The sequence below is a fragment of the Meles meles genome, chromosome 4 (assembly GCF_922984935.1).
Source record: "Meles meles chromosome 4, mMelMel3.1 paternal haplotype, whole genome shotgun sequence".
Taxonomy (NCBI): Eukaryota; Metazoa; Chordata; class Mammalia; order Carnivora; family Mustelidae; genus Meles; species Meles meles.
Window position 1 is genome coordinate 146,465,534 of NC_060069.1, and position 27,296 is coordinate 146,492,829.

At 41.5% G+C, this 27,296-nt stretch overlaps 1 protein-coding gene across 1 annotated transcript in view; it reads right to left on the reverse strand.

Moving 5' to 3' along the window:
- LOC123940094 (amyloid beta precursor protein) overlaps nt 1-27,296 on the reverse strand; it is a 276,335-nt gene that overhangs the window by 157,939 nt on the left and 91,100 nt on the right. Inside the window, 2 exon segments of the mRNA XM_046002443.1 lie at nt 6,028-6,221; nt 8,037-8,149. Of these exon segments, the coding sequence (XP_045858399.1) occupies nt 6,028-6,221; nt 8,037-8,149 (307 nt within the window).

The following is a 27,296-nucleotide window of genomic DNA, read 5'->3' on the forward strand; positions in this document are numbered from 1 at the left end:
TACAAAAGAACTTTGGGAACAATAACTGATTTATTCACATTCAATCTCTTGAAAGACTTACCTCTTTTTCAAGAAGGTCATAAAACAGCTCCCCCCACAAAGAACGCACTTCTAAATGCCGCAGGCACACACTCACCTCCTACCAAAACAAATCTCACTAACTACCAACCAATGAAGTGTATTAAACTGTGGATCAAATTCTGTTTCTGGGAAGATCAGAATGAGGCTTCATTTTCTCTTCTTTAACAACTGTCCTACGATATCCCCTCGAGGATGTTTTAGGTAAGATGGGTTCAATTCCTGTTCTGATTCTGCATTTCAAGTGTCACAAGGAAGGCTAGCCCCTGGAACAGGGATGTCCCAGCTGGCAGGAGCCCAGTTTGTATGCAGGTCCATGATCCAATGCCTCTTCCTTCACCTGCCTGCTTTGCCAGATGAGGGAAAAGGCATACGTCGCCCGGAGGGCTAACAGAAAAACACTGAACAAGGAAGTGCTACAAGGGACCTGATATCCTAATTATATGAAGCTCAAAACAATTCTTGGGACATTTTAAAAACATGGGACAGTTACAAAAGTAATAGAAAATTTAGGAGTTCAACATTAGAGTATATCACTGGGAGATCTATATAAACCATGGTCTCAATGGAAAGTCAAGGGTGATTAGAAATTTGAAGGATCTGGAGCTACAATGTCCTGTATGTCCCGTGACCACCAGCCATGTGGGCCTATGGAGCCCTTGGAATCAGAGTGAGAGGGGCTATATGTACCAAATACACAGCAGATTGAAAAGTCCTCGTGTGAAAGAAACAAAAATAATACAAAGTATCTCACTAATAACCTTTCCATATTGTTTATAGGTTGATGTGATAGTATTCTGAATATGCCAGATTAAATAAAACGCTATTAAAATTGATTCCCCAGCTTCTTCCTGCTATTTTAAAAGTGGCTATCAGAAAGTATAAACGGGGGTGCCTGGCTGGCTCAGTCGCTGGAGATGCGACTCTTGATCTCAGGGTTGGGAGTTCGAGCCCCACATTGGGTCATAGAGATTATAAATAAATAAACTTAAAAAAAAAAAGAAAGAAAATACAAAGATGCATTATGTGGCTTACACTGTATTTCTACAGGGCACATGTGAGCTAAAACACAAGAGAGATTCTATAACATCTATTTATGGACCATGAAGGCCTTACCAAAAGCTATGAAAAATTTTTTTTAAATAAGTCATTGAATTTGGCTAATATTTCTTGAAGACCGGTGCATGAGACATCTTTGGTACATAAGCTGTAGTTTGGCTTCTGTCAGATGAAAAGAGAAAAGACTACAAGTAAGTGAGAAAAAGTCAACATAAATAAAATAATACAAAGCAAGGGTAGGACAGTGAAGCCACGTATTTCAAGCGATAATCAGAGAAGACTTGTAAAGGAGGTATCTTTGTGGGTCAATGTTAAAAAATATACAGGGTTTTATAGGGCATGATAAGATGGAGCACTTTAGAATTTATAAGCAGCTTTGTGGTAGATTAACAGCATCTGAGGGCAAAGGAAATGGATTTTGGGAAGGCGCGGACAGGTGGGAACAACAGCCCAGACAAAGAATAGGCCAAGGGTGTGGGGTGTCCATGGACCCGGTGAGGCCCGTGCCTAATGCTGAATACAGGTTGGGGCCAAGTCATGAATGAGTTCTGGATGGCCTGCAAGGGAATATGAACTTCGCTATCGGCTGCAAAAACCATCAACTAATTCCTACCAAGGGTCAGAAGGAGCAGAAATGCAAAATAGGATCAGTACTAAGACACGGAGGAATTCTCTGGGAAGAGAATGAAGAGATTCCTGAGTGAGGTAGAGTAAACGCCAACTACTGAGGCGAGAAGTAGAGGTATGGTGAGTCCTGTAAGAAGAAAAGCACGAGGTCATGGGCGGAAGCAAGGCACGGATGTGGGAAGGACTAATCAGAGGAGTTAGTGTCGCAGCGGGTAAAGCACCATCTGAACTCGGGCAGTGGCTGTTCAGGGAATAAACAGCATTCCTCCACAGGTAGGAAGGAGCAAAGGATAAGGGAGACCGAAAATAACAGAATGGGTAGATGAACGGCGAACAAGCCTACGAAGAGATGCTCCACATCATATGTCACTGGGGAAATACAACTTAAAACAATGAGATACGCTTACTAGAATGGCCCAGATCCAGAACACTGATGACACCACGTGCTAGTGAGGACAGCAGGAGCTGTCACTCCCTGCTGGGGGGAATGCCACTGCAGAAGACAGTCTGCCAGTTCTCCATAGAACTGAATATACTGTGTGGGGCACCTGGGTGGCTCAGTCGGTTGAGTGTCTGACCCTGGACTTCAGCTCAGGTCATGATCGTAGGGTTGTGGGATCGAGCCCTGAGTCAGACTTCATTCTGAAGGTGGAGCCTGCTTAATGCTCTCTCTCCCCTGCCCGCCCCCACTCGTGTACTTGTTCATTCTCTCTCTCCCTAAAAAAAAAAAAATCCTTAAAAACAACAATAACAACAGAACAACCCTAAACATACTCTTACCATATGATCCAGCAATTGGGCTCCTTGGTATTTAGCCAAAGAAGTAAAAAACTTAGGTTTATACAAAAGATTGCACATGGATGTTTACAGCAGCTTTATTCACACTGCCCACCCCTGGAACCAATCAAACTGTCCTTTAGGAGGTGAACTGATGAACACACTGTATACATCCAGACAAGGGACTATTAATTAAGCACCATGAAAAGACGTGAAGGAAACTTAAATGCGTATCACTAAGTGAAAGAACCTCACCTGAAAAAGCCTACATACTGTATGATTCCAACCATGTGACATTCTAGGAAAGGTAAAACTATGAAGACTATCAATTGATAGATCAGTAGTTGCCAGAGTTGAGAGAATCAGAGGGATGAACAGGAGGAACACAAAGGATTTTTAGTGAAAATGCCCTGTATGATACCATCATCACAGATACACGTCATTACGCATTTGTCCTAACCCACAGACTGTACAAGACCAAGAGTGAGCTGAGCCTGAACTGCAAAGTAGGGATTTGGGATGATAAGGCGTCACTCCAGGGGGAGCCGTTGATGACGGGGGAGGGGATTACGGGAGCTCTCTGTATCTTCTGCTCAGTTTTGCTCTAAACCTAAAACTACTAAAAAAAAAAAAAAAGTTTTAAATAATTAAAAAAAAAATCCAAGAAAGGGAGTGGAGGTAATCAAGTGGTATTCAGAGACAGAACATGATTATAAGAGGGAAAATGGGAAACAAAGAAACGGAAGAAGGTATAGAGAGATGTTGAAGTTGTTCACTCAACAAACATGTATGAGTGCCCACTAACTCCCAGGTACCATGATGTAGCAATTCATGACAAAGGGACTCTGAAGGGTTCATCTGTGGAGCATGAAGGAGAGTGATGCCAGGAACCAAGGAGAATGAAGGCGGTGAGGATCTGCTGCTAGGGGGAAGGTGACAGGTCATCGAGTAGTGATAATTAGGCACATCTACTAACACAAAGATCCCAGCTGATGTTACAGCATGAATAAGAAATGGAATTAGCTGATAGGGTTACATGATATGATACGTACACCTTATAAAACTCAGAAGCAATTGAAGAGAGAAGTTACTTTTCCCCAAAAACAAATGATTGACAAAAATATGGGGAGAAAATGTGAAGGTTATCAAGTGTAGGACATTCAAATGAATATGTAAAAATGGTAATCCCCTGGGTCCAGCTAGGTTAGAAAGGACCCTCCTTCCCAGTTAAGAAAAGAGAAGAAAAGAAAAAGAGGACAGTGGGGGTTCCTGACTGGCTCAGTGGGTTGAGCATCTAATTGTTGGTTTTACCTCAGGTCATGATCTCAGGGTTGTGGGACTGAGGTGCTTGTCAGACTCCGTGCTCAGGGGGAGTCTGCTTGAAGATTCTCTCCCTGTCCCTCTACCCCTTCTCCTACCCGTGTGTGTGTGCACACTCACTCTCAAATAAATAAATAAATCTTTTCTTAAAAAACTAGGTTTTATTAAGACTTAAAAAATGTGTTAACTGGGAAAGAAAGAGGGCCTGGCAAAAGCCCTTCACTCTCAGAATACAATAAAAATACCCATTCTTAATTATAAAAGCCCCTTCTGTACGAATGGTCACAAATGGTGGGTCACCAACCTTGATACAGGGTTATAACTGCGCACACAGCTAACTCTAATTTTAACAGTAGTCATGGCGCTCTCTTAGTTTACTCGCCATTATTTGGGTTTTTATTAAGTACTGAGTCAATTCCGTGATGGGAAATGAGCACGTATCTAACAGACTATGAACAAGTAAAATGGCTGTCCAACTTTAAATTCTCTTTTTAATACCGGTTGCACTGCCATACCGTGGTAAGACCCCTGATGACAAGAATTTTTTCAAGAACTCATTCTGAAACTCTCAAATCTAGAGATGACTGAGGAAAAACTACATAAGAACTATCATAAAAGCCATAAGAACTAGGCAATTCCAACTTTTAGACAAAGCAGCAATTAAACCCAAACCAATGGACATCTCCATGCCTGGCTCACGGAACGCAGGTGAGGGACCAGCCATGGCCCAGAACACAATCAACCAAATCCATGGAAAAAAGCTCAGATGCTTTCCCACTGGCAAAATGTGCTTGCCACTAACTTTCCACTTTTATGCAGAGAAATACTGTGATGCACACAGTTGACCTTCCCCTTAGTTCTTCTCTCATTCTTTGTAATTCACTTATTTTCTTGTTTATGTCCTGGTGCACTAAACACAGTTCTTCTAAATCTAGCAAAGAGGGAACACAAAAGAACTAACAGAAAAAGTTACGGTAAAATTAGACAACAGCCACCAAAGAGAAGCCTGACATTATTAATGGATAAGAAACAGCAAATTGCGGGGGGCGTCTGAGTGGCTCAGTCGGTTAAACATCTGACTCTTGGTTTCGGCTCAGGTCATGATCTCAGGGAGTCTACTTGAGATTGTCTCTCTTTCTCTCCCTCTGCCCCTTGCCCTCACCAATTCCTTCTCTCTCAAATAAATAAATAAATCTTTAAATATACACACACACACACACGTAAAATATATAATATATGTAAAATGTTTCATAAAACTATTTTTAAAAATTCTACTACAAAATACATTATAAAAAAAATTTACTCTGTATGTCAAAAAACTTTATAGTAATAACTATAAGTCTTAACAATTCATGCTTAATGTTCTTTTGGAAAATGTGTGACACCAGGGACCATCTGAAGGGATCCTGGAGGAGAGGTGAGATCATCGCCACCACTGGGGGATGACACAGCATGAAACTGAAGATGGAACCAGATGGTCTTTCTCACCTCAAGATTCTAGTTTTAGAATGTTATGATCTGAACATAGATGTGTTTGCCTTTCGTAAAAAATAAGAATCTAGAAGTTATGGGATTAAGATCCCAAAGAAAAAGAAGTAAAAATATAATTCTGAACTCATGCAACCAGAGATGGTTAAAGAATTTCAAGCAAACAATTATGAATGCCGCTGACTTCATTCACAAAGGAAGAGATGATTAAAGAACAGAAAGTCACAAAGACAAACAAAAAAACCAAAACCAACCTTTCTTAACAAAAATTCAGACTTCATTACTGACTGATGAAATAATCCCAAAAGCTTGTTTAAAAAAACATTTCTAAATTATAGACCAAATCAGAAGGCCAGTCACTGACTCAGATTTCAATTCTCTACAGAACTACATCTTACGCTATCCATGTAATTTTGATCCCAACTTTGGAGATGAAAATAAAATAGTTAAAATTAACTCAGTGATGGCCGATCAATTAGATTAAAATTACACGGCTGGCCATAACCATAACAGGAGCTCATGGTTAGATTTTTTTTTTCCCTCACAAAACCCAACTCCTGACAGGAGTGGGCAGAGATCCTTTTAATGACAAATGGAAAGGTACATTGATAGAAGAAACAAAGCTGTAGGCTAGATGTTCTGGCATGTGTGAGAGAACAAGGCTGAAGGCTGCCTTACCTCCCGTCTGCATAGTCTGTGTCTGCGCCACCCCACCAGACATCCGAATCATCCTCCTCTGCGTCCGCTGAGTCAATATTGTCACTTTCCTCGGCCAGCGGGCAGCATACAAATTCCACCCCTCGGAACTTGTCGATTCCACAAGGCAGCAACATGCCATAGTCGTGTAAGTTGGTACTCTTCTCACTACAGGTCTACAGAAGGTAAGGAGAAGACAGTGAGGAGGGTCGAGCAGATTTGCTTCATTGTAAGAAAATCCCAACTATAACCATCAACACAGAGACCCAATATATCAAGAACCACTTTTGCGATGGAAAGGGCCATTTGCTGTTTTGAGTGGATTTACAAGTTTCTTGAGCAGAGACTACTTTGGCACCTTTATTTGTTAACTTATTTGATAAGGATATGTTGTTACACTATAGAAGTTAATAAAAACAACCAGAAGGGAAATTCTTTAGGAAAGAAGATATAGAAGAAAACTGGCATGGAAATGGATACTGGAGAACCGATGCTCTGTGGTGTCATGGGCACATCAGGTAGACACGATGGCTCTACGTACATCCCCAGCTCACTTCCGCCTCTACTACCTATGGAAATTTCTCTCATGTGGACATAGGTTATTCTAGAAATTCAAACTCTCTTGCCTCACTTCCAGAGTAACAATCCTGGGAAGAAAAGAAATTATCTTCTGCTATGAATCAAAACTTAGAGTCTAAATCAGAGATTTCTCCATCAACATTTTTTGCTTTCCTGGGATTTGCTAAATGTGCATAAATCATCCACTGGTGATGGAGGAAAGATTAATAATTCAACACATATGGATAAGCAATGAAAATATTAGAGTGCATTTTGACCTCATAGGAATTAAAGTCATTTTTGTTTCTTAGTAACAAATTTTTTTTTTCTTAACTCAAGAACAAATAAAAAATGAAATTATCTGGTTTGTTTTCTTAAGATCCCAAAAGCTCTTAAACGTCCAAAACACATTTTTCTATAATGAAAATTTTGTTTTATAGTAAATCGGAACATATTGTTTTATAAAAGGCAAAATTAATGCTAATTCCTAAGTGGTGATTTTTGCCTAACAACTTCAAAGCTATCTGAGCTAGATCAGGGATTCTTACCCTTAGTATTATTGGTATTTTTGGGTCAGATAATTCTTGGAGGAGAGATGGAGGAGAGACTGCCCTGTTCAATGAGGAATGCTCAGTAGAATTACTAGGATCTCTGACCTCTAGCCCACAAATGCAGTAACACCACCCCCTCTAATTGAAACAATTAAAAATGTCTCTAGACATTGGCTTATGTACCTGGGAAAGGATGAGGGAACAAAAGTGACCCTATTTGAGAACCACTGAGCTAGACAAAGGAGCCTAATTCTAGGAAAGTGATCTTCTGCAAGAATTATATACACTTACTAGAAAAATTTCATTAATATACCAAAGGGAAAAATGGTTTTGAAGACAGTGACACTTTATGCTAATTATTTTATGTTATTTATCCACTTATGCCAAAAGCAGGGGTTAAGAAAGGTTAAGACTGGTGCCACAGATCCAACCACACGGAAAAATGAAGATGCTGGTGTGGCGTGGTGAACACGAAATAGGATGGCGTAACTTAGAAACGGTTGCTACTGGACGAGATAGTTCCTGTTCTACTGCTGCATTCTCCAAGAGATGGTAGGAGAAAACGTCAAATTAAAAAAATTCAGTATATGACAAAAGAAAACAGGAGCTATATAAAAAATAATTTGGGAAAAAAAGGTACACTTTAAGGTTTGTGGCAAGTGTATAAGATTATAGTTTCTAGTTTATAAAATGCAGCATAGACACATAATAAATCTAACTCAATCAGTTTTTGACTCTTAAAATGTACTCGTGGATAGTTTCTTCTTTTTCAAATAAGAAATATAACTTATTCAACAACATGGCTGGCTACTGCCTCAATGTATCACTCGCGTCCCTAGGAAATCTCCACTTTAAAAGAGGAAAGAAGGTATGGGCTGGTACCTCTTTGGCGACCGTGTGCCAGTGAAGGTGGGTTTCACAAACGTCCATCCTCTCTTGGTGTAGGAATTTGCACTTGTCAGGAACAAGGAGGGCATCGCTTACAAACTCGCCAACTGCAAGAAAGGGAAAATGCTTCGTGTCATTCCATCTGCATCATGGGGCTCGTGTACACTGGGTCGTTACCAAGGAAAGATGGGACTAAAATACTTCCGAAGGTACACAGCTTTCTGAATGACGAAGGAATCTATTCACAAAGGGCCGGTACCCTTAGAATGCTGAGCCCTACGTCCTGAGCTCAGTTCCTTGCGATGTCAACCTGGAGGGTTAAAATACTTCCCACATGTGTTAAGTGAAATCTTTATTTGATGACTATGAAGCTCTGACTGCAAAGTTAATCACACAGAAAGCTGCCATTCAACTGCAACAAGGGGAAAAAAATACAGATTGACACTGCGAGGCAATCATTTGAATGGAATCAGTATAAATAACTGTCCATCCCTCCTTGGACATTTCATCTGTTTACAAGCTCATAGAAGATTTTGCATTTTTCTACTTCTAAACAAACAAAATCTATACATGTACTTATGCCTACGTATGTTACACACAGAGAGTTTAATTAAATTATGAATACCACTGCTTAGATTCTTGCTGTATTTTTAAAGAAAAGGTGTACATGCAAATTATTTCTAGCATAACTGCTACTGCAGACAGAAAGATATTACACAAAGTCCTACAAGAACATTTACATTCCTATAAGGATAAAAGTTGGAGAATGAAAGAATGTAAGCTATGAGCTTAATTTTTATTTCTTTTGTTCACTACAGTAACCCTAGCTTTTAGCAAGCTTTGGCACACAGGAGGGAGCAGATGTCCTGATGAGTGAAGACGTTAAATGCTGTAATAGAGGGGTGCCTGGATGGCTCAGTTGGTTAAGCGTCTGCCTTCCACTCGGGTAATGACCTCAGGGTCCTACGATCGAGCCTCATATTGGGTTCCCGGCTTCGTGCGGAATCTTCTTTTCCCTCTCCCTCAGTCCCTCCACCCACTTGAGCTCTCCCTCTCTCAAATAAATAAGTAAGATCTTAAAAAAAAATGCTGTACTAGAGATGAAGACATTGCTGGGCCTATAAAGTGAACACATCTGCTTAGATGCACCGGCAAAGAACTCAAAGCAGAAACCACATCACAGATGAGTCCACAGGCATGAGCAGGGGTATGCTGTGTAGAAAATGAATGCAAGCTCTAAGATGTAAGGTCAGCATCTATCTTCTTTAACATCCCACTCCTGATCCCTGGGTCCAGTTCTGGCAAATATGACCACTCTGATAGACAGAGGGATGAATGGCAAATGGCAGTTCGAAATGAGGGCACATCCTGTGTAAAACAAAAGAAAGGCGAGGCTTATCTGTAGAGGAGGCAAAAGTCCAACGGGGCTGGAACACCAGGTTAAGTGCAGAAGGAGCGCAGAAGTGAATGAGACAGAAGGAAATGCTGGACTCCTTACTGTAGGATCTAAAGTTCGGGATCCCACTTCAGAGGCAACATAAGACAAAAGATACTGGAAACAGGAATGACATGCTCAGGTTTGTCTCTGGGACAAACTCTCTAATCAAGTGTGCGTAGGGAGACCCTGAGGAGGGCGCTGCCGTCCTTCAGGCAAGACAGGCAAGACAGGCAAGAACAGATTTAACCAAAATCCCCAAATAAGCAGGGAATACAAGGGGTCCTCACTCCAGCAAAGAACGAATGTTTTTTTCTTTCACAGTAAGTTAACACCACATTTTCTGAAAAGGACCATAAAGAGTGAAGAAGACCTTGAAAGGGGGGAAGAAAAAAAAAAAACACCTTTTTTTATTCCGGTTATAGAAAAGGAAGCTTCGTGCCCATAAAGGTGTTTAAACTTGAGTCTGTTCCTAGCCCAAACATTCAAGATGTCTCATGATATTTAAGGACTTAGTATTTAGATAAAAACCTAAGTGAAAATTTGTTTCTCAATTTCAAAAAAAAAAAAACCCCAAAAAAACAACAACAAAAAACCAAAACCTAAGCGAATCATAAGGGATGAAGAGCCCTTCATCTTGTCATTCCCTAAATTTTTAAGACAATGTACGATGCCCATAGCATGGTACGAGGAATCAGAGAAAATGCAAGAATTATGAGACGTGATGCCCCCCCAAAAGGCTGTGGGTGCTGCTTGTGGGAAAGGGGATCCACGAGTCCTGGGAGCCTATGCCATGACGGTGGCCGTGGCCTCATGGGCAACACTCATGGGCAACCTCAGCTCCACAACAGCTGTGGGACATGGGACAGCTCTCTTACAGTATCAACGTCACTTCCCAGGGGAGAAATGCCTGCCAAAAAAAGTGTCTAAGGCCACCTGCCCTCAGCAGATAATAACCTCGCCCCAGAGATGAACATTAAGATACACAGTTTAGGGAAAGAAATAATAATGCAAGTGACATCTCATTTTCCCCCTTGACTTTGACACAGAATACTATCAAACAAACCAAAACCACCCAACTAAATCCCACCTGAGATGGAGAATGGAACATAAAAGTCATTTCGTCCAAAGCCAAGGCAGCGTCCCCAGGTGGACTCTTCATGGTTTCTCAGGATGGGCCATCAGCTGCAGCTGTGAGCAAGAATACCTGATACCTCAGCATCCGATTTGCAACGCCACACAGGAGGCCAGAAGTGATCCAAGGCCTGAAGGGGCCTCTTTCATTTATGCGCGCTGGTCAGTCAAACCACACTGCCGTACTTACAAATGTTCAAAATTCTTTTTTTCAAAAGTGTTTTTTTTTTTTTTAAATTTTACAATTATTGGAAAGGTTAAAAGCCTGGCCCAAGGCTATTAAATCAGCTCATGAGACAATCAGGAGCAGGTGTCAGACACTCTCAACCTTGACCTGAGCGAGCTCTTGCAGCATAAACTGGCTAACAGCTGGCAAACGACGGTGTGTCTGGTTTTACTTGCCTGGAGGCCAAGTTGCTGAGGACTAGATTTTACTGCAAAGCCAAAGTCACTGAAAGATATTTGCCTTGGTAAAACTTCATGTTCCTCAAAAGGACATGTATTGCATTAATTTGTAAAAAGATTAGTTTTTTGTTGTTGTTGTTGTTGTGTTTTTTTTTTTTTTTTTTTGCAAAAGGACATTTCACTTAGCATTGTAAAGACACTCTTAGGTTTCTAATAATATACATAGCCCAGAAATATAGGCCCCCTGAATGAGACTGCCTTTTTTTTTGAAAGGATAAATACTGGTTATTTAGTAAGCCCTCAGGACTACTGGCAAAATAGGAAATGCACTGCACTCTAACATTAAAATAAAATTTGGCAGTGACTTTGTGGTTTTACAGTCCTGCTTCAATTACTTTCAAAATTGATGAAACATACCAGAATGTTACACATCAGAAATTTTAAGCAATTAAACCACAAAAATCTGTTAAAATTTTTTACCAAAGAATAAAGAGGAGTGGTAAAAATATATTGTATCCTTTCGCATAAACTAGTTCAGTTTAACATGGTTTATATGCTCTGCCCTTTTAATTCTAAAAGAATTTTTCTTAAAAATCTATGATACAGGGCACCTGGGTGGCTCAGTGGGTTAAGCTGCTGCCTTCAGCTCAGGTCATGATCTCAAGGGCCTGGGATCAAGTCCCACATCGGGCTTCCTGCTCAGCAGGGAGCCTGCTTCGCTCTCTCTCTGCCTGCCTCTCTGCCTACTTGTGATCTCGCTCTCTCTGTCAAGTAAATAAATAAAATCTTAAAAAAAAAAACTATGATACAACAGGGGACATATGGAAACTCTCTGTACTCTCCACTCACTGTTGCTGTGCATCTAAAATTGCTCTAAAAAACAGTTTTTAAATTAAAAAGAAACAATAACAGTATGTACCTGGAGTTTCCACATAAAACTATGTATCTTTTATTTTTAAAATAAACCTTCTGGTTTCTTTGGTCTGATCCTTCAGATAAAACACACACTCATACACAAAATTTTTAACAGAATTCAAGTGAAAGAGATCTAAATGAATTAAGTATAATGAGAAATCATGTTCTTGTTTTTGCTGATCTCTGGAACATTCAGCACTGTTTAATCCTAGTGGATAAATTCATCAATATATACTGTGCAAGTTTATTGATAAGCATGCAATCACAATTTATATCACACAGACACACAGACACACACACACACACCAACTAACAGGGCATTTCAAAGCTAATGAACAAGATCTGGGTTTGGCTAAAAAGTCTTGGCAAGATGAACAATGACGTCCAGTTCAATTGGGACTCTGCAGGCCTTAATCCACTGGCTCTTTGGTGGTCTTTGAGAGGACTGTCCAGCTCAAATTACCTCATTCTACAGATGGGAGGCAAAGAACCCAGCTCAAGTGGCTGGCCCACAGAGCCAGCTGGCGGTGGACACGGTCTAAAAATCTGGGTTTCTGGGTTCTCCATCCAAGAGTGGTAACTCAACTCACTGTCATTTAAACTCTGGTTGAAATAAGTGATTTGCCATATTCCCTCTGGCTGTTACCAAAGCAGATTCACTTTTAGACTATAAAATGCTGAAATGTTATCATGTGCAATGCGGTCTATTTGACAATAAAACTAGGTTTCAATTACATAGTAAGCCATATAAAACAGCTGGGAATGCATCGCACCGCGTAGAACAGGACGTGTGGTAAGCTGTGGCTTAGAGACCTGACGGGGTGCTTTTTGGATTTCAATACCACCCTCACAGTCCAGGCTATGCCCATCTTTCTGCGATGCCGTCCTTAGCATGGTGTCTTTTGTCTTCATGTCCCGTGGTCGACAATGGTCGCAGTTGCATGCTGGAAACAGGCAGAACAGCCAAGGCATGATGGTTTTCTGCTTGTTTTTTTTGTTTTTTGTTTTTTTGTTTTTTTTTTTCCCTCATACAGTTTTGCTGTTTCACATGGGATGGACACCCTCCTTGTTTTCTACATCCTCTATGCCATGACTATGTCATCTGTCCACACTCAGCTGCAAGGGAATCTGCGAGTATTTTCAGCTGAGCACATTGTCACTGTGAATAACAACAACAAAAAATCTGGGAGTCTTTTACAAAGGAAGAAGTGGGAATAAATATTAAACAGGCAAGAGGCAGAGTTTCCCACATCGTGGAATTAAAATACAGGAATGTAGTTTTCAATTTCTTTACACTGCCTTTTCAAAAGATAGATAATTCCGGGAAGAAGACAGAAGTGCATATGAAGCACAACAACTAAAACTACCAAGTCTCTAATTCAAGGCACAGGGAGAAATTCAAGGGGCGTGGGGGGTGGGAGGCGTCCGGGTTGTCAGAGGAAGAAGCAAAATCGTGCACAGCTGAGACTGCTCAATTGTTCAGAGTAAGAGTGGGATTGCACAGATTGATTAAAAGATTCCAGAACCATACATAAGAACTTCAAGGCACAGAGATCCCAGAATTAAAAAAAACAATGTTTCTATGAACTTGCAAAGACTAAAGTGGTGTTGGCCAGAGCCCTGTGGAACAAACAGTGGACATGTCTGAGGTCTAGGGATTTCTGCCCAAGGGGTGTCCTTCCTTCCTGGTCCCTCAAGCTGTAAAGACGATCCAGAAGAGGGGGATGCAAAGGGGGGTCGGGGTAAGAATGTTCGGGCAATATAACCACTGAGAAACGGTAAAGCCCGCTTCCCTCCTCGTGCTATACTCCACCATGAGGGATGAGACATGGCCCGGGTCTGGCTCCTGACATAAGATGTCAACAGTTACAGCAATTCTGGACTCTGTGCCTGGCACTCACGCAGCTGCTTCGGGGACATCATCTCACACCGTGCTCGGTACCATGCACTGAGGTGACTGCAGTGATCTCACTGCACAAGGGCAGAAGGTGAGCCTGACGCGTTATATAATTACCCCAGGTCACACATGGAGTAAATGCTGGAACTGGGAAAATGAGGTGAGTTAACAGACGGATGTCCTGCAACAAAGGTGCTCAATTATTTACTATTACTATTATTATTATTTCCCCTCAGTATCCATTTATCTTCTCATATTAATACCAATTACAGTCAATAAGAACAGAAACAACTACTCTTCACTGTTCACTGATCACCTATTATGCTCCTTCTGAAGGCAGTGAGGTTTTATTCTTAGCATTTTATCACCATTCAGCTATAGCTCTATAGTCCTACATCTGAGCACTGCTTATGAAGTAATGGATAATGGTCACGGCCAATCCTGGTCAACACAGTGGGCTGGAGTCCCGTGAGCACAGAACGCTTGTGACCAATCCTTTCACTTTCTGTGCTGGACTCCGGTCCTGGCTATGAGGGGCAGGGGGTGTCCTGGGATCCCCTGGTAGTCAGTCCTTCATCCACTAACTCTTCGTTGCATACTCTCTATTTTAATTAATGCTAAGATACAGGAGTGAACAAAACAGATGGAACTAAATGAAATTCTACAGGGAAAAGATAAAAAAAAAAATAGAATGGCAAATGGTAATAAACACGATGGAGATAAAGCAGAGAAAGAGACAGGGATGGGGAAGGGGAGGTGTCATGCAGAGGAAGTGGAATTTTAAATAGAGTAGTCAGGGAAAGCCTCATGGAAAATATGGAATTTGAGTGAAGGCCTAAGGAAATGAGGGAACAAATCATCAAGATATCAGTGGGAAGAACATTCCAGGAAGAGGAAGGAACAAGTGCAAAGGTCCTGAGACAGGATAGCTAGACCAGCACTGTCAGAGAGGAATGACGGGGAGGTGAGGGGCTGGCCAATGGGTGAGTGAGAGTGGAGTGTATGGGGCATTAAGCATTGCCCACACTCTGGCCAAACCCCTGAGTAACATGGAGACTCTGGAGTGGTTTTCTAAGTGAGTTATTCTTGCCCTGCAGGTCAAGATGGGAAGTAAAAAGGCCTGGCAGGGAGCTGTTGCAATAATCCGGTGGGAGATGACAGTGTCTTGGACCAGGATAGTAGAAAAAGAAATAGTTGCTACCAAGAGTAGTTGCTAGAGCAATAGTAAGGTTCTAGATGTAGTTTGAAGGTAGAATCTAAAGGATCAAGGAAGGGCATTGGAGAAAGTCAGACAAGGATCTAACTTGTTTCTATTCCAGGAGCTAGAGGATACTTCGTACTGAAGATGATGGAAAACAGGTGGGGCAAGACCCTTCCGTTGGTCCGTCATGGATGTGTAGACAGGTGAACACCCCAGGTTTATGTGCTTACTACCGTACACTACGACATGCATATCAATTGAGAACTGTAGATAAATGATTCATCGGCAATTTTCCTTTTACCATTTAAGATTCTTACTCCATGGATACTTTTTCTTGAATTTGTTCATCACGTACCATTATTTTCTAACTTTATCAGACAGGAATTTTTCTGGGAGGCATTTGTGCTCAAGGCATGGGAAGAATACTTATAATAGGGTTGCCAAAACATTTCTCAACAAACCTCCCTGTGCGATAAAACTGTGGTAAGTTTTGTTTCAGGGTGGGGAGTTACTGGGTTCTCCAAGAGGACAAAAGGAGGAGATACATACTGCTTTGAGAAATGATGGTTGGCTTCTGCCAACATGCCGTTATAACTATGACCAGTTAGCAGTAAAAACAGACAGCCTTCTTCACCTCCGAGCTATTTGCCAGACGGCAGACACTAAATGGATCATGTTAAGGTAAAGGTAAAAAAAAAAAAAAAAAAAAAGTGAAAACCAGAAATTTCCCTTAAATTGTCTGACTTATTCAAGTCAAGGGAGCACAGCCTTATATACATAACATAAATGCTGGGGTGGATACAAGACAGAAATGGTTGTTTGACCAAGGCTCCGAATAGCACTGGTCTCAAATAATGAAAACAGTGCAACAGATATATAGTTAAAAGACAGGAACACAGGAACGTTTCTTAGTTCCTTAGTTTCTTAGTTCTGCAGCTTTCAAAAAGCCTCAGGAATGAGTTAACAAGTCTGAAACGGCTATGCAAGTGTGCTGAAACTGAATAATTAACTAAATTGAGGGTAGATGGTGGAAGTCAGGCTTTTCACTGCTGGGAATGAGAATTTACAGATAAGCAAGGGGAAGAGGTGGAATAATCCATGGAGTAATAGGAGATCCAGATACGTCAAGATGAACTCACATCTGGCTTACTATAGATACCGACTCCTGGCTTTAAGAGTATTTACAGACAGGTATAATACAAGGGGGCTCATGTATAAGCTCTTGCTCACTCTGTCAGCTAAGAGGGCCCAGGGGCTAAGGCAGTCAGGCAGCAATGAGGACACCAAGCTTCCGAGATCAGACGAGATCAGGTGTGTTTCGGGATGGTACGGTGCTGGACTCACATCTTGGTATCTAACACCATTCCCCAATAAAAGGAAACAGGGCTCCTTGGAGAAATGGCTGATCCTAGGATCGGTGCAGGATAGACACAAGATGAGTCTGGAGCATCTTGTTCAGAAAAAAAAAATAGAGGCTCTGTGAAATAAGAACAGGAGCCAACTAAAAAAGCTCTCGATGGCTGGTGCAGGAATAATATGAGCCATAAAATACATAAGTTGTGGTATTAGATAGTAACTAATAACTCAATGTATTCATAAGTCCAAATGACTGAATAAATAAATAAATGGGTGGAAAGAGACAATCTGTGCAGAACCATTCCAAATAATCTACACGGATCCTCTGCCCTCAAAGAGTGAGAAGCATGAATCTCTACTCCTTAAGTGCAGGCTACGTGTGGAGACTTCCTTCCTGAGAACAGCACCCGGTGGGGGAACAGGGAGTAACTCTAGCTTGGAAGAACCTGATAAACACCACCCCAGCCATCATGTTCGATATCAACAGTGAGATACTAAGTTGATAATATGTGCACTTAATATAGAATCAAAAGGGTACTTTACTTCTATGGTCTTCTCCAAAAATCCGTAATCCCATTCTAATGATGAGAAAATTCTAACACAGGAGCATCCAACAAAATACCTGACTGGTTTAGTGGGTTAAAGCCTCTGCCTTCGGCTCAGGTCATGATCCCAGAGTCCTGGGATCAAGCCCCACGTCAGGCTCTCTGCTCGGCAAGGAGACAGCTTCTCCCTCTCTCTCTCTGTCTGCCTCTCTGCCTACTTGTGATCTCTGTCAAATAAATAAATAAATAAATAAATAAATAATACCTGACTGGTACTCCTGGAAACTGCCAAGGTCATTAACAACAGGGAAGGTATGAGAAGCTGTCACAGCCAAGAGGAGGCTAAGGAGATCTGATAACCAAATGGAATGGTTTTCCTGAATGTGATCTTAAAAATTAAGAACATCTAAACAAAGCATGGACTTTATTAATAACAATGTCTCACAATTGGTTCATTCATTGTAATAAATGTACCATATTAATGGGAGATGTTGATAACAAGGGAAACTGGCTGAGGGGGGATTTGGAATTCTGGGCTACCCTCTCAAGTTTTCTGTTTAAGTCTGAAACTTAAAGTTCTCTTAAAAACTTTGCAAGTCTTGGGGCGCCTGGGTGGCTCAGTGGGTTAAAGCCTCTGCCTTCAGCTCAGGTCATGATCCCAGGGTCCTGGGATTGAGCCCCACATCGGGCTCTCTGCTCGGCGAGCAGCCTGCTTTCCTCTCTCTCTGCCTGCCTCTCTGCCTACTTGTGATCTCTCTCTGTCGAATAAACATTTAAAAAAGAAACAAACTTTGCAAGTCTTTATATAAGATTTCAGACCTATCTGCCTCAGGATCAACATTCTGGCCTTCAAAACTGTGTCTGCGAGATTACTACAGTTGTAAAGAAACCGGGGTTCGAAAAATCGTGCTGAACATGGGCTTTTCTTCAGTGGCATTTATAATGACTAGACAGAACTTGGCTTTCGATTTTCCAGGCAAATCTCTCCTTGAATCATTTGTGTGATGTGTGATGTATAGTATTTAAATTCTAGTTCAGAATAATCACACATATCTGTAAGAAAGGAGATGCTTTGCTTTCCAAGTTTAACCTTGTCTTAGAAATGTAAATGTAACATTACAGAATTCAATTACCCTTTACAAAGGAGCAGTCTCAGGCTGGAAGACTAATTTCTGTGTAGCTCATGCCTGGACTCCAGGCTCCCCGCCTGACTGAACTGTAATGCACACTACACCACTGTAAAGTGTGTAGAACATTCCACAAATTCTGCATCATGGCTTCCTGGCCAACCGACCCTAGATTAGCTAAGCTACGTGGGTTTTTCCTGTTGCCTCTCTTTTACTGTATTACTCATATTCTTGATTTTATCAATAACAAAGCCTGTCTTTGTTACTTACATTTGTAATTATTCCAACATCAGTTAAAAGGTGGAATTATCAAAACAATGGCTGTTAAATCCTTTCAGATCAGGGGTGTGCAAACTCTGGTTTGCTGGACTGTGATACAGACTCGTCCTTCCTCCCTCTCAGCCCAGCACAGGGACCCCAGCGCCCCTCAGCCTGGCACCTGATCTTGGCTGTGGGGGATGTGCCTGAAAAACAGACCTCCCAAGAGGGATTCTGATTCAGGCGGTTCATGGACCACATGAGAAACGGTGCATACATCAGTGCTTCTCAAGCTGCAGCTCAGACACGGGTCACCTGGGGATCTCGTTAAAACGCAGTTTCTGATTGGACAAGTCCAAGGGGAGACCTAGTCCACCTGTGTAACAAGTTCCCAAGTGAGTCAATTCAGCTGTTCCTTCAGGCAGCAAGGGTCTACTTAAGATAATCCATTATAACTAATCTTATTAAGGTGGTTTTTGTTTTTTTTTTTTTAAGTTACAGGTTATTATGAAATACTTTTTGGAGTGGTTTGTCTTTTCTTATAATTTTTTTTTTAAAGTAGGCTCCATGCCAACATGGAGCTGGTACTCACAACCCAGAGACCAAGAAGAGTTGCACACGCCACTGAGGCCCCCCTGGCTTGCCTTTTCCTTTTTCTTTTCACTCTGTTAGAAGACACACAACATAAAACTTACCAATTTAGCCATTCTTTTTTTTTTTTTAAAGATTTTATTTATTTATTTGACAGAGATCACAAATAGGCACAGAGGCAGGCGGGGGGGAGGGGGGTGTCCGGTGCGGGGGGGGGAGGCTCCCTGCTGAGCAGAGATTCCCAATGTGGACTCGATCCCAAGACCCTGAGATCATGACCTGAGCCGAAGGCAGAGGCTTAACCCACTGAGCCACCCAGGTGCCCCCAGTTCTTAAGCATACAGTTCATTGGTGTTAAGTACGTTCACAGTGTCGTGCAACAAATCTCTTTTCATCTTGCAAAACTGACACCATACACATTGAACATTTCCCCTTTTCCTCTGTCCCCAGCCGCCTAGCAGCCAGCATTATACTGTCTTTATGAATATGACGAATCTAGGTACTTTGTATGACTGGAATCCTAAAGCATGTCTTTTTGGTGACTTGCTTGATTTGTCCTCTTAGAAACATGTAATCAAAATGCTTTGTGCCTTCCTTTCATAAGACTGGGTCTTGTCCCATAGATTTCCCTTTCTGGCACAATTTTAAGAATGCAGTGCCTTTTCACACAGGCCTGAGAGCCAAGTTGCCCCTGTTTTGTCTTTCGTTTCTTTAATCACAGAAGATTAGAGTACAGGGTAGAAAGAATTCTGTACTTAAAAGCAGAACAGGAGAAAATGACACAGCAACTCAGGAGGATTTAGTGATTTCCGTGTATGAAAAGGTGAGGTTCACGATATCTCCTTGCCACAGAAGCTCAACTAGGATGTGGAACAAGGAAAAACATTAAAACCTCAGACGATCTGGTTTAATTTTATTTTTTTATTTTATTTTTTAAAAGATTTATTTATTTGACAGAGATCACAAGTAGGCAGAGAGACAGGCAAAGAGGGAGGAGGAAGCAGGCTCCCCGCCGAGCAGACAGCCCAATGCAGGGCTCGATCCCAGGACTCTGGGATCATGACCTGAGCCGAAGGCAGAGGCTTTAACCCACTGAGCCACCCAGCCGCCCCTGGTTTAATTTTAAGAGATCATCTCTGCTACCACTCAGGATCGCGGAATACCACTGTGCACCCAGTCCTGCGAAGGCTACAGAAGAACAAGCCACCGTCCTACACAAATGAGTACAGAGTAGCACTGTCCAAATACGACACACGCCATGTCGGCAGCTTGAAATTCCTCGTAGCCACATTAGGAAGGTCGATTTTAGTAACAGACTTCATTTAACTGTCATTTCAACGTGCAATCAATGTAAAAAACTTATTACTAAGACAGTCTACCTTCTCCTCGCCACTCCCCAGACCAGCTCTTCAATAGCTGGTGTCTATTTCCCACTCCCCGCACACATCAGTTTGGACTAGCCTCGTTTCAAATGCTCAACAGTCACATGGGGCTGGCGGCCCACCACGGGGTGGCACTAGCTTAGGGTCAAATTTCAGAGATCAGGAATATCTTTCAAGGAGTGATGAGTTCAATGTGGACAGATTGAGGTTATGGGGTAATATCTGAATCCAGAAATGCAGGCTTCAATGGAGAAATAAATCTTACGTTTGAATACACTGGAGAGACCGTATTCACAGTTCTAGATGCCATCAGAATACCATACATTTTAGTCACAGAGGAATATCACTAGAATTCAGTTTGTTACCATTAACCCTATTTACCAGCAAACAGCCCTTCCCCCTCACATTTCTCTTTTCGCAGTTCTCATACTTTTCATTTTTATTTATAGGGTGTGTGATGAATTCAGAGGTGGAAATGCAAGGCAGATTTCCTTTACACCCAAACCTGCTCATCTTTAGCCTCACTCAGTGCTGGATACTGAGAGGCGAACTGAAAAGCAGATAGTGAGGGATGCCTGGGTGCCTCAGTTGGTTAAGCTTCTGCCTTTGGCTCAGGTCATGATCCTGGGGTCCTGGGATCGAGTCCTACATCTGGCTCCCTGCTCAGTGGGGAGCCTGCTTCTCCCTCTGCCCATCCCTCCACCTGCACAGGTGTACATTCTAAGTGAATAGATAAAATCTTTAAAAAAATGAGAAGCAGATAGTGTGGGGGCAGCCTCCTAGATTCTTTATTTTGTCTCTCAAAAACACAAGTATCCTCACTGGCCGCTTTCTCCTAATATTTTCTTTATACCGTATTAAAATATTCATAGCCTGATAGATTTTAAAGATGCAATTAATTAGGGTTATATATGGGGCTTTTAAAAAGCCACATAATTGCTAACAAAATACCAATCAGGCTGGTGCACCGGGAGGCCAGAGAACCACCAGTTATTACCCAAACCTTAAATTATACAGAGAGGTAAAAATACACAGCTTGTTTTTTCCACATACCATACTCAGAAACCCACGTGTGAGGCAGGCTATCATCAGGACAGGAAGAGGTATTTTCACTGATAAATTTCTCAGCAGAGCTGGGGAGTGTCACTTCTAAGCCCCTGACTATACTTCTTTCCAACCCATTACCATCCGACCTTGCTGGAACAATCTTCCTTAGATCTTCTCCCAAGGTTTATAGCAACAAGCACATTCATCTGCTCTCAAGTTCACTGTCCGTCTTCTCTACCACAGCACTTGGTCCTTAAATTTAGTCTTCTCTGGCTTTGCAACTATGGAGACAACATCTGTTCTTCCAAGCTCTGTCTTAAGCTACTTGTTCTTTCCCTTTCACTAATTCATCTTTTAATAATTCTGATTGTGAAGTTAAGACACTGCCCTCTACCCGCTACTCCTACTTTCTCACTCAGATACAATCGGTCCTTGAACAACCTGGGTTTGAACTGAGTGGGTCCACTTACACAGTTTTATTTTCCCCCCACAAATACAGCATGCTACTATAATGTATTTTGACTTCCTTGTGATTGTAATAATATTTTCTTCTCTCTAGCTTACTTTACTCTAAGAACACAGTACGAATAACACACATAACATATGAAGTATGTGTTAACTGACTGTTATCAGTAAGGCTTCTGGTCAAGAGCAGGTAACTAGTACTTAAGTTTTGGTACTTAAGTTATATGTGAATTTTTGACTATGCAGGGGCTCAGCACCCCTGCCCCCACGTTGTTCAAGAGTCAACTGTGTATCACTCATGTCTAGGAATTCCACAACTTACTCTGCCCTTTCACTGATGACCTTTCAGCTGACATTTCCAGAACTTAGCTAGACAATAGGATACTAGGATACTGGAGACGGTATTGCTTTTAGCAAATGTACATCCAACCATTAATTTTAGAACTGTACCCAAAGAACAATAAGCAAGTCTTCTTTGGGTCAGATGAATCTATCTTATATGGAAGCAAGAGAAGTGAATAGAAACAACAGTCAACACTTTGGGGGAACCAAACCGAGTGGGGACTGTTAAACAAATTCTTCTTGGTTATAAAAACCAGGTCTCCTTTCTCATTGAAATGCGCCTCTACTTTCTCATCAATATTTACCACTACTGGGGCGCCTGGGTGGCTTAGTTCGTTGGGCTTTTGCCTCAGCTCAGGTCCTGATCCCAGGATCCTGGGATCGAGCCCCACCTGGGGCTCCATGCTCAGTGGGAAGCCTGCTTCTCCCTCTCTCGCTCCCCCTGCTTGTGTTCCCTCTCTTGCTGTGTCTTTCTCTGTCAAATAAATAGATAAATAAAAATCTTTAAAAAAAAAAAAGATATTTGCCACTACTTCATGCCCCAAGCCGCACGGGTTATACCTCTACTGTACTCAAACTATCCACATTTCTGAAGCTGGACCTCAGATCATGTCACACATAGAAATGTTCTGAAATTCTCAACTCCAGTAAACCACCTGGTGAGCAGACACCTTCTAGCTCGCCCCACTCCTTTCCACCTGCTACAGGGACTCATGACCCTGCGTCCCTGGACTCTTCACCACTCACTAAAGTCCATGGAGGAGGTCTCCCTGCCTTCCTTCCGTTTCTCTGCCAGTTTGGCCTGGGACATGTAGTGTATACATTCATCACCGGTGCTTATAACCAGCGAGCTACCTCCCTGTGTGCTCAGGATGCCCAAACTAGATAGTTTCCAAACTAGCTGGTCCAGCTTCTCTCTCTTGTACACGTGAGATTACCTAATACCCAACTGCCACACTGTACTCCCTGAGAACTTAGTAAGTGTCCCTTCTGGATTATCTTGTAACAGCCTAGACTTGAGATGTCTGGCTTTAGCTGACAATGAAGTTGTCTCCTAAGGATCAGAGGAATAAATACTGATTTATATCTCAGGGGTTTTCCAACTCAAAACTTCTCAGGAAAAGAAAAAAAATATATCCTAAAAGATGCAAAGCTCCTTAGGGCAAAAGGAATGAGATAAAGAGAAAATTCAACAGGAAAAATAAAAACATGTTGTAGCATTTAACAAAAGAGCTAGCCACACTACAGTATTTGGAATTAGCACAACCTTCTACTGGTATCAGAACATTGCCAAGTCCTCAAAGCTTTGTTAAAACATAGAAAAAAAAAAAAAAAAAAGGATTAGAGTTCTGTCACTGTACCTGCAACATTCTGTAGGGAAGAAGGACACAATATCTAATAAAAAAATATAATAAGGATACATCAAGCTCTTCAATGAAAATATGTTTTAGAGATTCACCCAGTTCCATGGAGACGGGTTTCAAAAATCATGATTTTTCCAATGGGGATGGGTCCCAGCTAAATTAGAATTCTCCCTATCTTATCACTCCTCTGTGGACTTAGAAATTGTCACTCAGATTTGTAAACAAGGCCTAGCTTCATTATTGTAAATCAATCTGCCAGGGCTTACCAGTCCTGAGAGAACTAAAATAATTGAATTTCTGGACTTCTAAGGAAGAGGGTTTGGGGTAGGAAATTTAACACATTAAGGCTTCCAAGGGGTGTATCACACACTATTTAGTAGAAAAATCCCCCTGGAAAATTCAGATCCCATGTCTCCAATCCAGTATCTCATGGCTTCTACGACTGGCCTAATGAAGTTATCTGTCTACACCAGCTAATACAAGTGAAAGCTAAGAAGTTACTGTGAATCTCTGCGATAATGGAACTTAAAGACCACATCATAACAAATAACAGACCTGATTTTTTAAAAAGGCGATACTGTAATCTGCTTAAAAATAACTCAAAAAACCCTAGAAAAATCTAAGGTCTGTTAAAGGATATACAAAATTTGAGACTACTGATCAGAGCCTTCCTCAATAGCGTATTATTTCCGTATTGACAAAACTCCTTGTGCCATGTGAGCGAATGAGAACAAGGCTATTCTTAAACCTAGTAATTTTCTTTTATCACTACAACTTCAATCACAGATGTAAATGAAAATTTCTGCTCACTTTGCTACTTTTCTGCTTAAATGAATTTTGTAATGAAAACGTCTGTTCTCTTCCGACAGACCACAAGTGTCATTCAAACTTTACACACCAGGCAGAGAGCAAATGCATTTTTCGATGCCAAATCATTTAACTGTGCGTCCCCACAAGCTGCAGCACAGTGATGGATGCTGTAGTTTAAGAATTCTCTCAAGCAAAAGCAAAAGCATCAGAGGTAGGTGCAGTCAGGCTTCAAACATTCTCAGACTCCTTCTTCCCGACTCAACACCGCTGCCCCGCCCCGGCTCCCTTCCTGGCCCTTGTCGACCAGAAAGCGTGGAACTATGCCAAAGCCCATTCCATGACCCAAACGGTCTTCCAGGTCAATAATCCAAAGTCACATGAAACCTCCGTCTTCAGTGGACCTCTCCAGGGAGCAAATACTTTAGAGCGCAAGCATTCCAGGCACGCAGAAGCTCAGCCTTTAAATCAAACTAAATGTTAACTAGTTTTTCAAAGGAAGGCCCTGTTCTATGTGGAAGGCACATTAAAGTGTTTGAGGAAGGCAGATCTCTCATCGAGCTTTCACATTTATAAATGAGGAATCTGTGCACGATTCGGGCTTCCCATTCCAGGGGGTGATCCTAGGGTATGTCTCATTCCAAATAATATAGTTTCTGTCTTTCATTTAAGATTATAAAGATGATGAAAATGTACATTAGAGGGAAAATCATACTTAGGGTCTCAGTTGTTTTAACCCGGAAATGTTGTGGTTTTAGAAAAAAGCTGAGGGCAGACTTTTGGTTTTCAGTAAAGATACTGGTTATCAGAATCTTCTAAGAAAAGTATAAATGATTTGCCATTTTCTAGGCAAACGCAGATTTTCTAGTAATGCACAAGGCTAACAGGACACAGGATCTCCATTACCTGAGTTTAAAATGATCCATTTCATGATTTAATGCACTGTTTATTCAAGGTCACCCTGCAAGGAAGGCATGTCTGCCTTTCTCCCGGTCAAAAGAAACGAAAGGTCCTCCCTGTCTTGGCCCGATACCCCTCCTACTCATGCCATTCATTACATGGTAATTCCAGATGTTTCACCTTTGGTTGTTGTTCAAACTGTCTGGATAGCTGGCTATTTACATAAAGAATTTTTAAGACTATCTATCAGAGGCTACGTTTTTGGAAAAACAGAGCTAATGGCATGAAGAGCCAACTATCACAACCAAGTAAGTATAAAAGATATCCTTGATAACAGTTCTCATGTACAAATGAACATGTGTTAACTACAACAAAAAATAACATTTTTACTCATTTAGACACCTGTCTAGTTGATATTCCTATATTAGGACAGTTTTCCATGTTTTGCTTTCAGAAGCAATTAATTCTCTTCTCTCCAGTTACACTTTTAGCACAAATGTAAGATAGCCTCACAGTGGAAGATGCTAATGTGTGTGTGTGTGTGTGTGTGTGTGTGTGTGTGTGTGTGTGTGTGTGTATGTATACAGAGAGAGAGAGAGAGAGAACAAGAAATCTTATTAAAAATTTAATTAAGAAACAAACAGGGTTCTGGAGGGGTAGGGATGGGTGTGTCTGGTGGTGGGTATTATGGAGGGCACGTACTGCATGGAGTACTGGGTGTGGTGCATAAACAGTGAATTCTGGAACACTGAAAAAAAATTAAAAAATATATATAATTAAGACAGGATTTTGCTTACACATCTATCTTCATTTCTTTTTTTTCCTGAAGTTCAGCCTGTCATCCATTTCTTTACTTCTGTAATTATATCCTCATTTCTTTAAAAAAAAAAAAATGTGGAAAGTGAATACTTAAATAGTCCCTAAGGATTTAAGCTTGCTTCTTTGTATTCCTACTACTAGCTGTCACTGACTGGAAGAAAAAGCAAAATAACCAAGCAACCCTTGATTCTGGTATACTGATAGTCACAGCCAAATACAGGGTATATTTCTGCATCAATATCAGAGCTTCTACATTATGCCCATTTGAATCCAATTAATTCTTCTGCATGAAATCTAGGGTCCAGGAGACTTTTTATAGAAACTGAAAATAATCCAATCCTTTGCCTAAAAGAGATCTATATCCCAAATGGTACAATAATAAATCAACAGAGAAAAATGGAATAGTCATGGTCCATGCTTGTATGTTCTTTGTTTAATCTGAAAAGCCCAGATTTATCATTTATTGATTACTGATAAGGAAACTCATATACACCACAGACGAAATATCCATGTGAGCTAAGAGCCAATACAAGGGACAAGGCTAATTATCAATACTCTGGGAGTCACATGGAGTCTGATGACCCATAAATACTCGGGAGGCTTGGCCTGGATTATTAGCTCAAGAATCATCAAGCCAGCCCTTCAGAAGCCACTATACTCACAGGGTTCCTTACCAAGATATGTGTATCGCAAGAGAATGAACAACCCAGGAGGACCCCTTATAAAAATGCGAGCCACTATGGAGGATTTTTCAGGTGGGTTCCAGAAAAACAAGCCAGAGAAGGAGAATGAGAGGGGAGAGGAAAACAGAAGTTGCAACATAATAATGGCGTGGTAACAAAGCAATGACCAACAGGGTTAGTTAGATACCACTGTGAGGCTAAAGAGGAAAGAGGAATGTCTGATGGATTTAATGAGAAAGGCAGCGGAGAGCTCATTCCACAGAACTGAAGGGAGGGATGCCTGATAACAGCTGGCTGTGGAGGGAGAGGGAGGTTAGGAAGACAAAGCAGGGATGGCTGACTACCATGTCAAGTCAAGAAGCACAGCTGTGAGTGGGTAGAGCAACAATGAAAGTTAAAGATGTGGGTGGCTCAGTCGTTTAAGCGGCTGACTCTTGATTTCAGTTCAGGGCATGATCGCAGGGTCCTGGGATCAAGCCCCACATGGAGCTCCATGCTCAGTGTGGAGTTTGCTTGAGATTCTCCCTCTCCCTCCTCCTGTCCCTCTCCCCACCCACTCTCTCCCATTCTCTTTCTAAGAT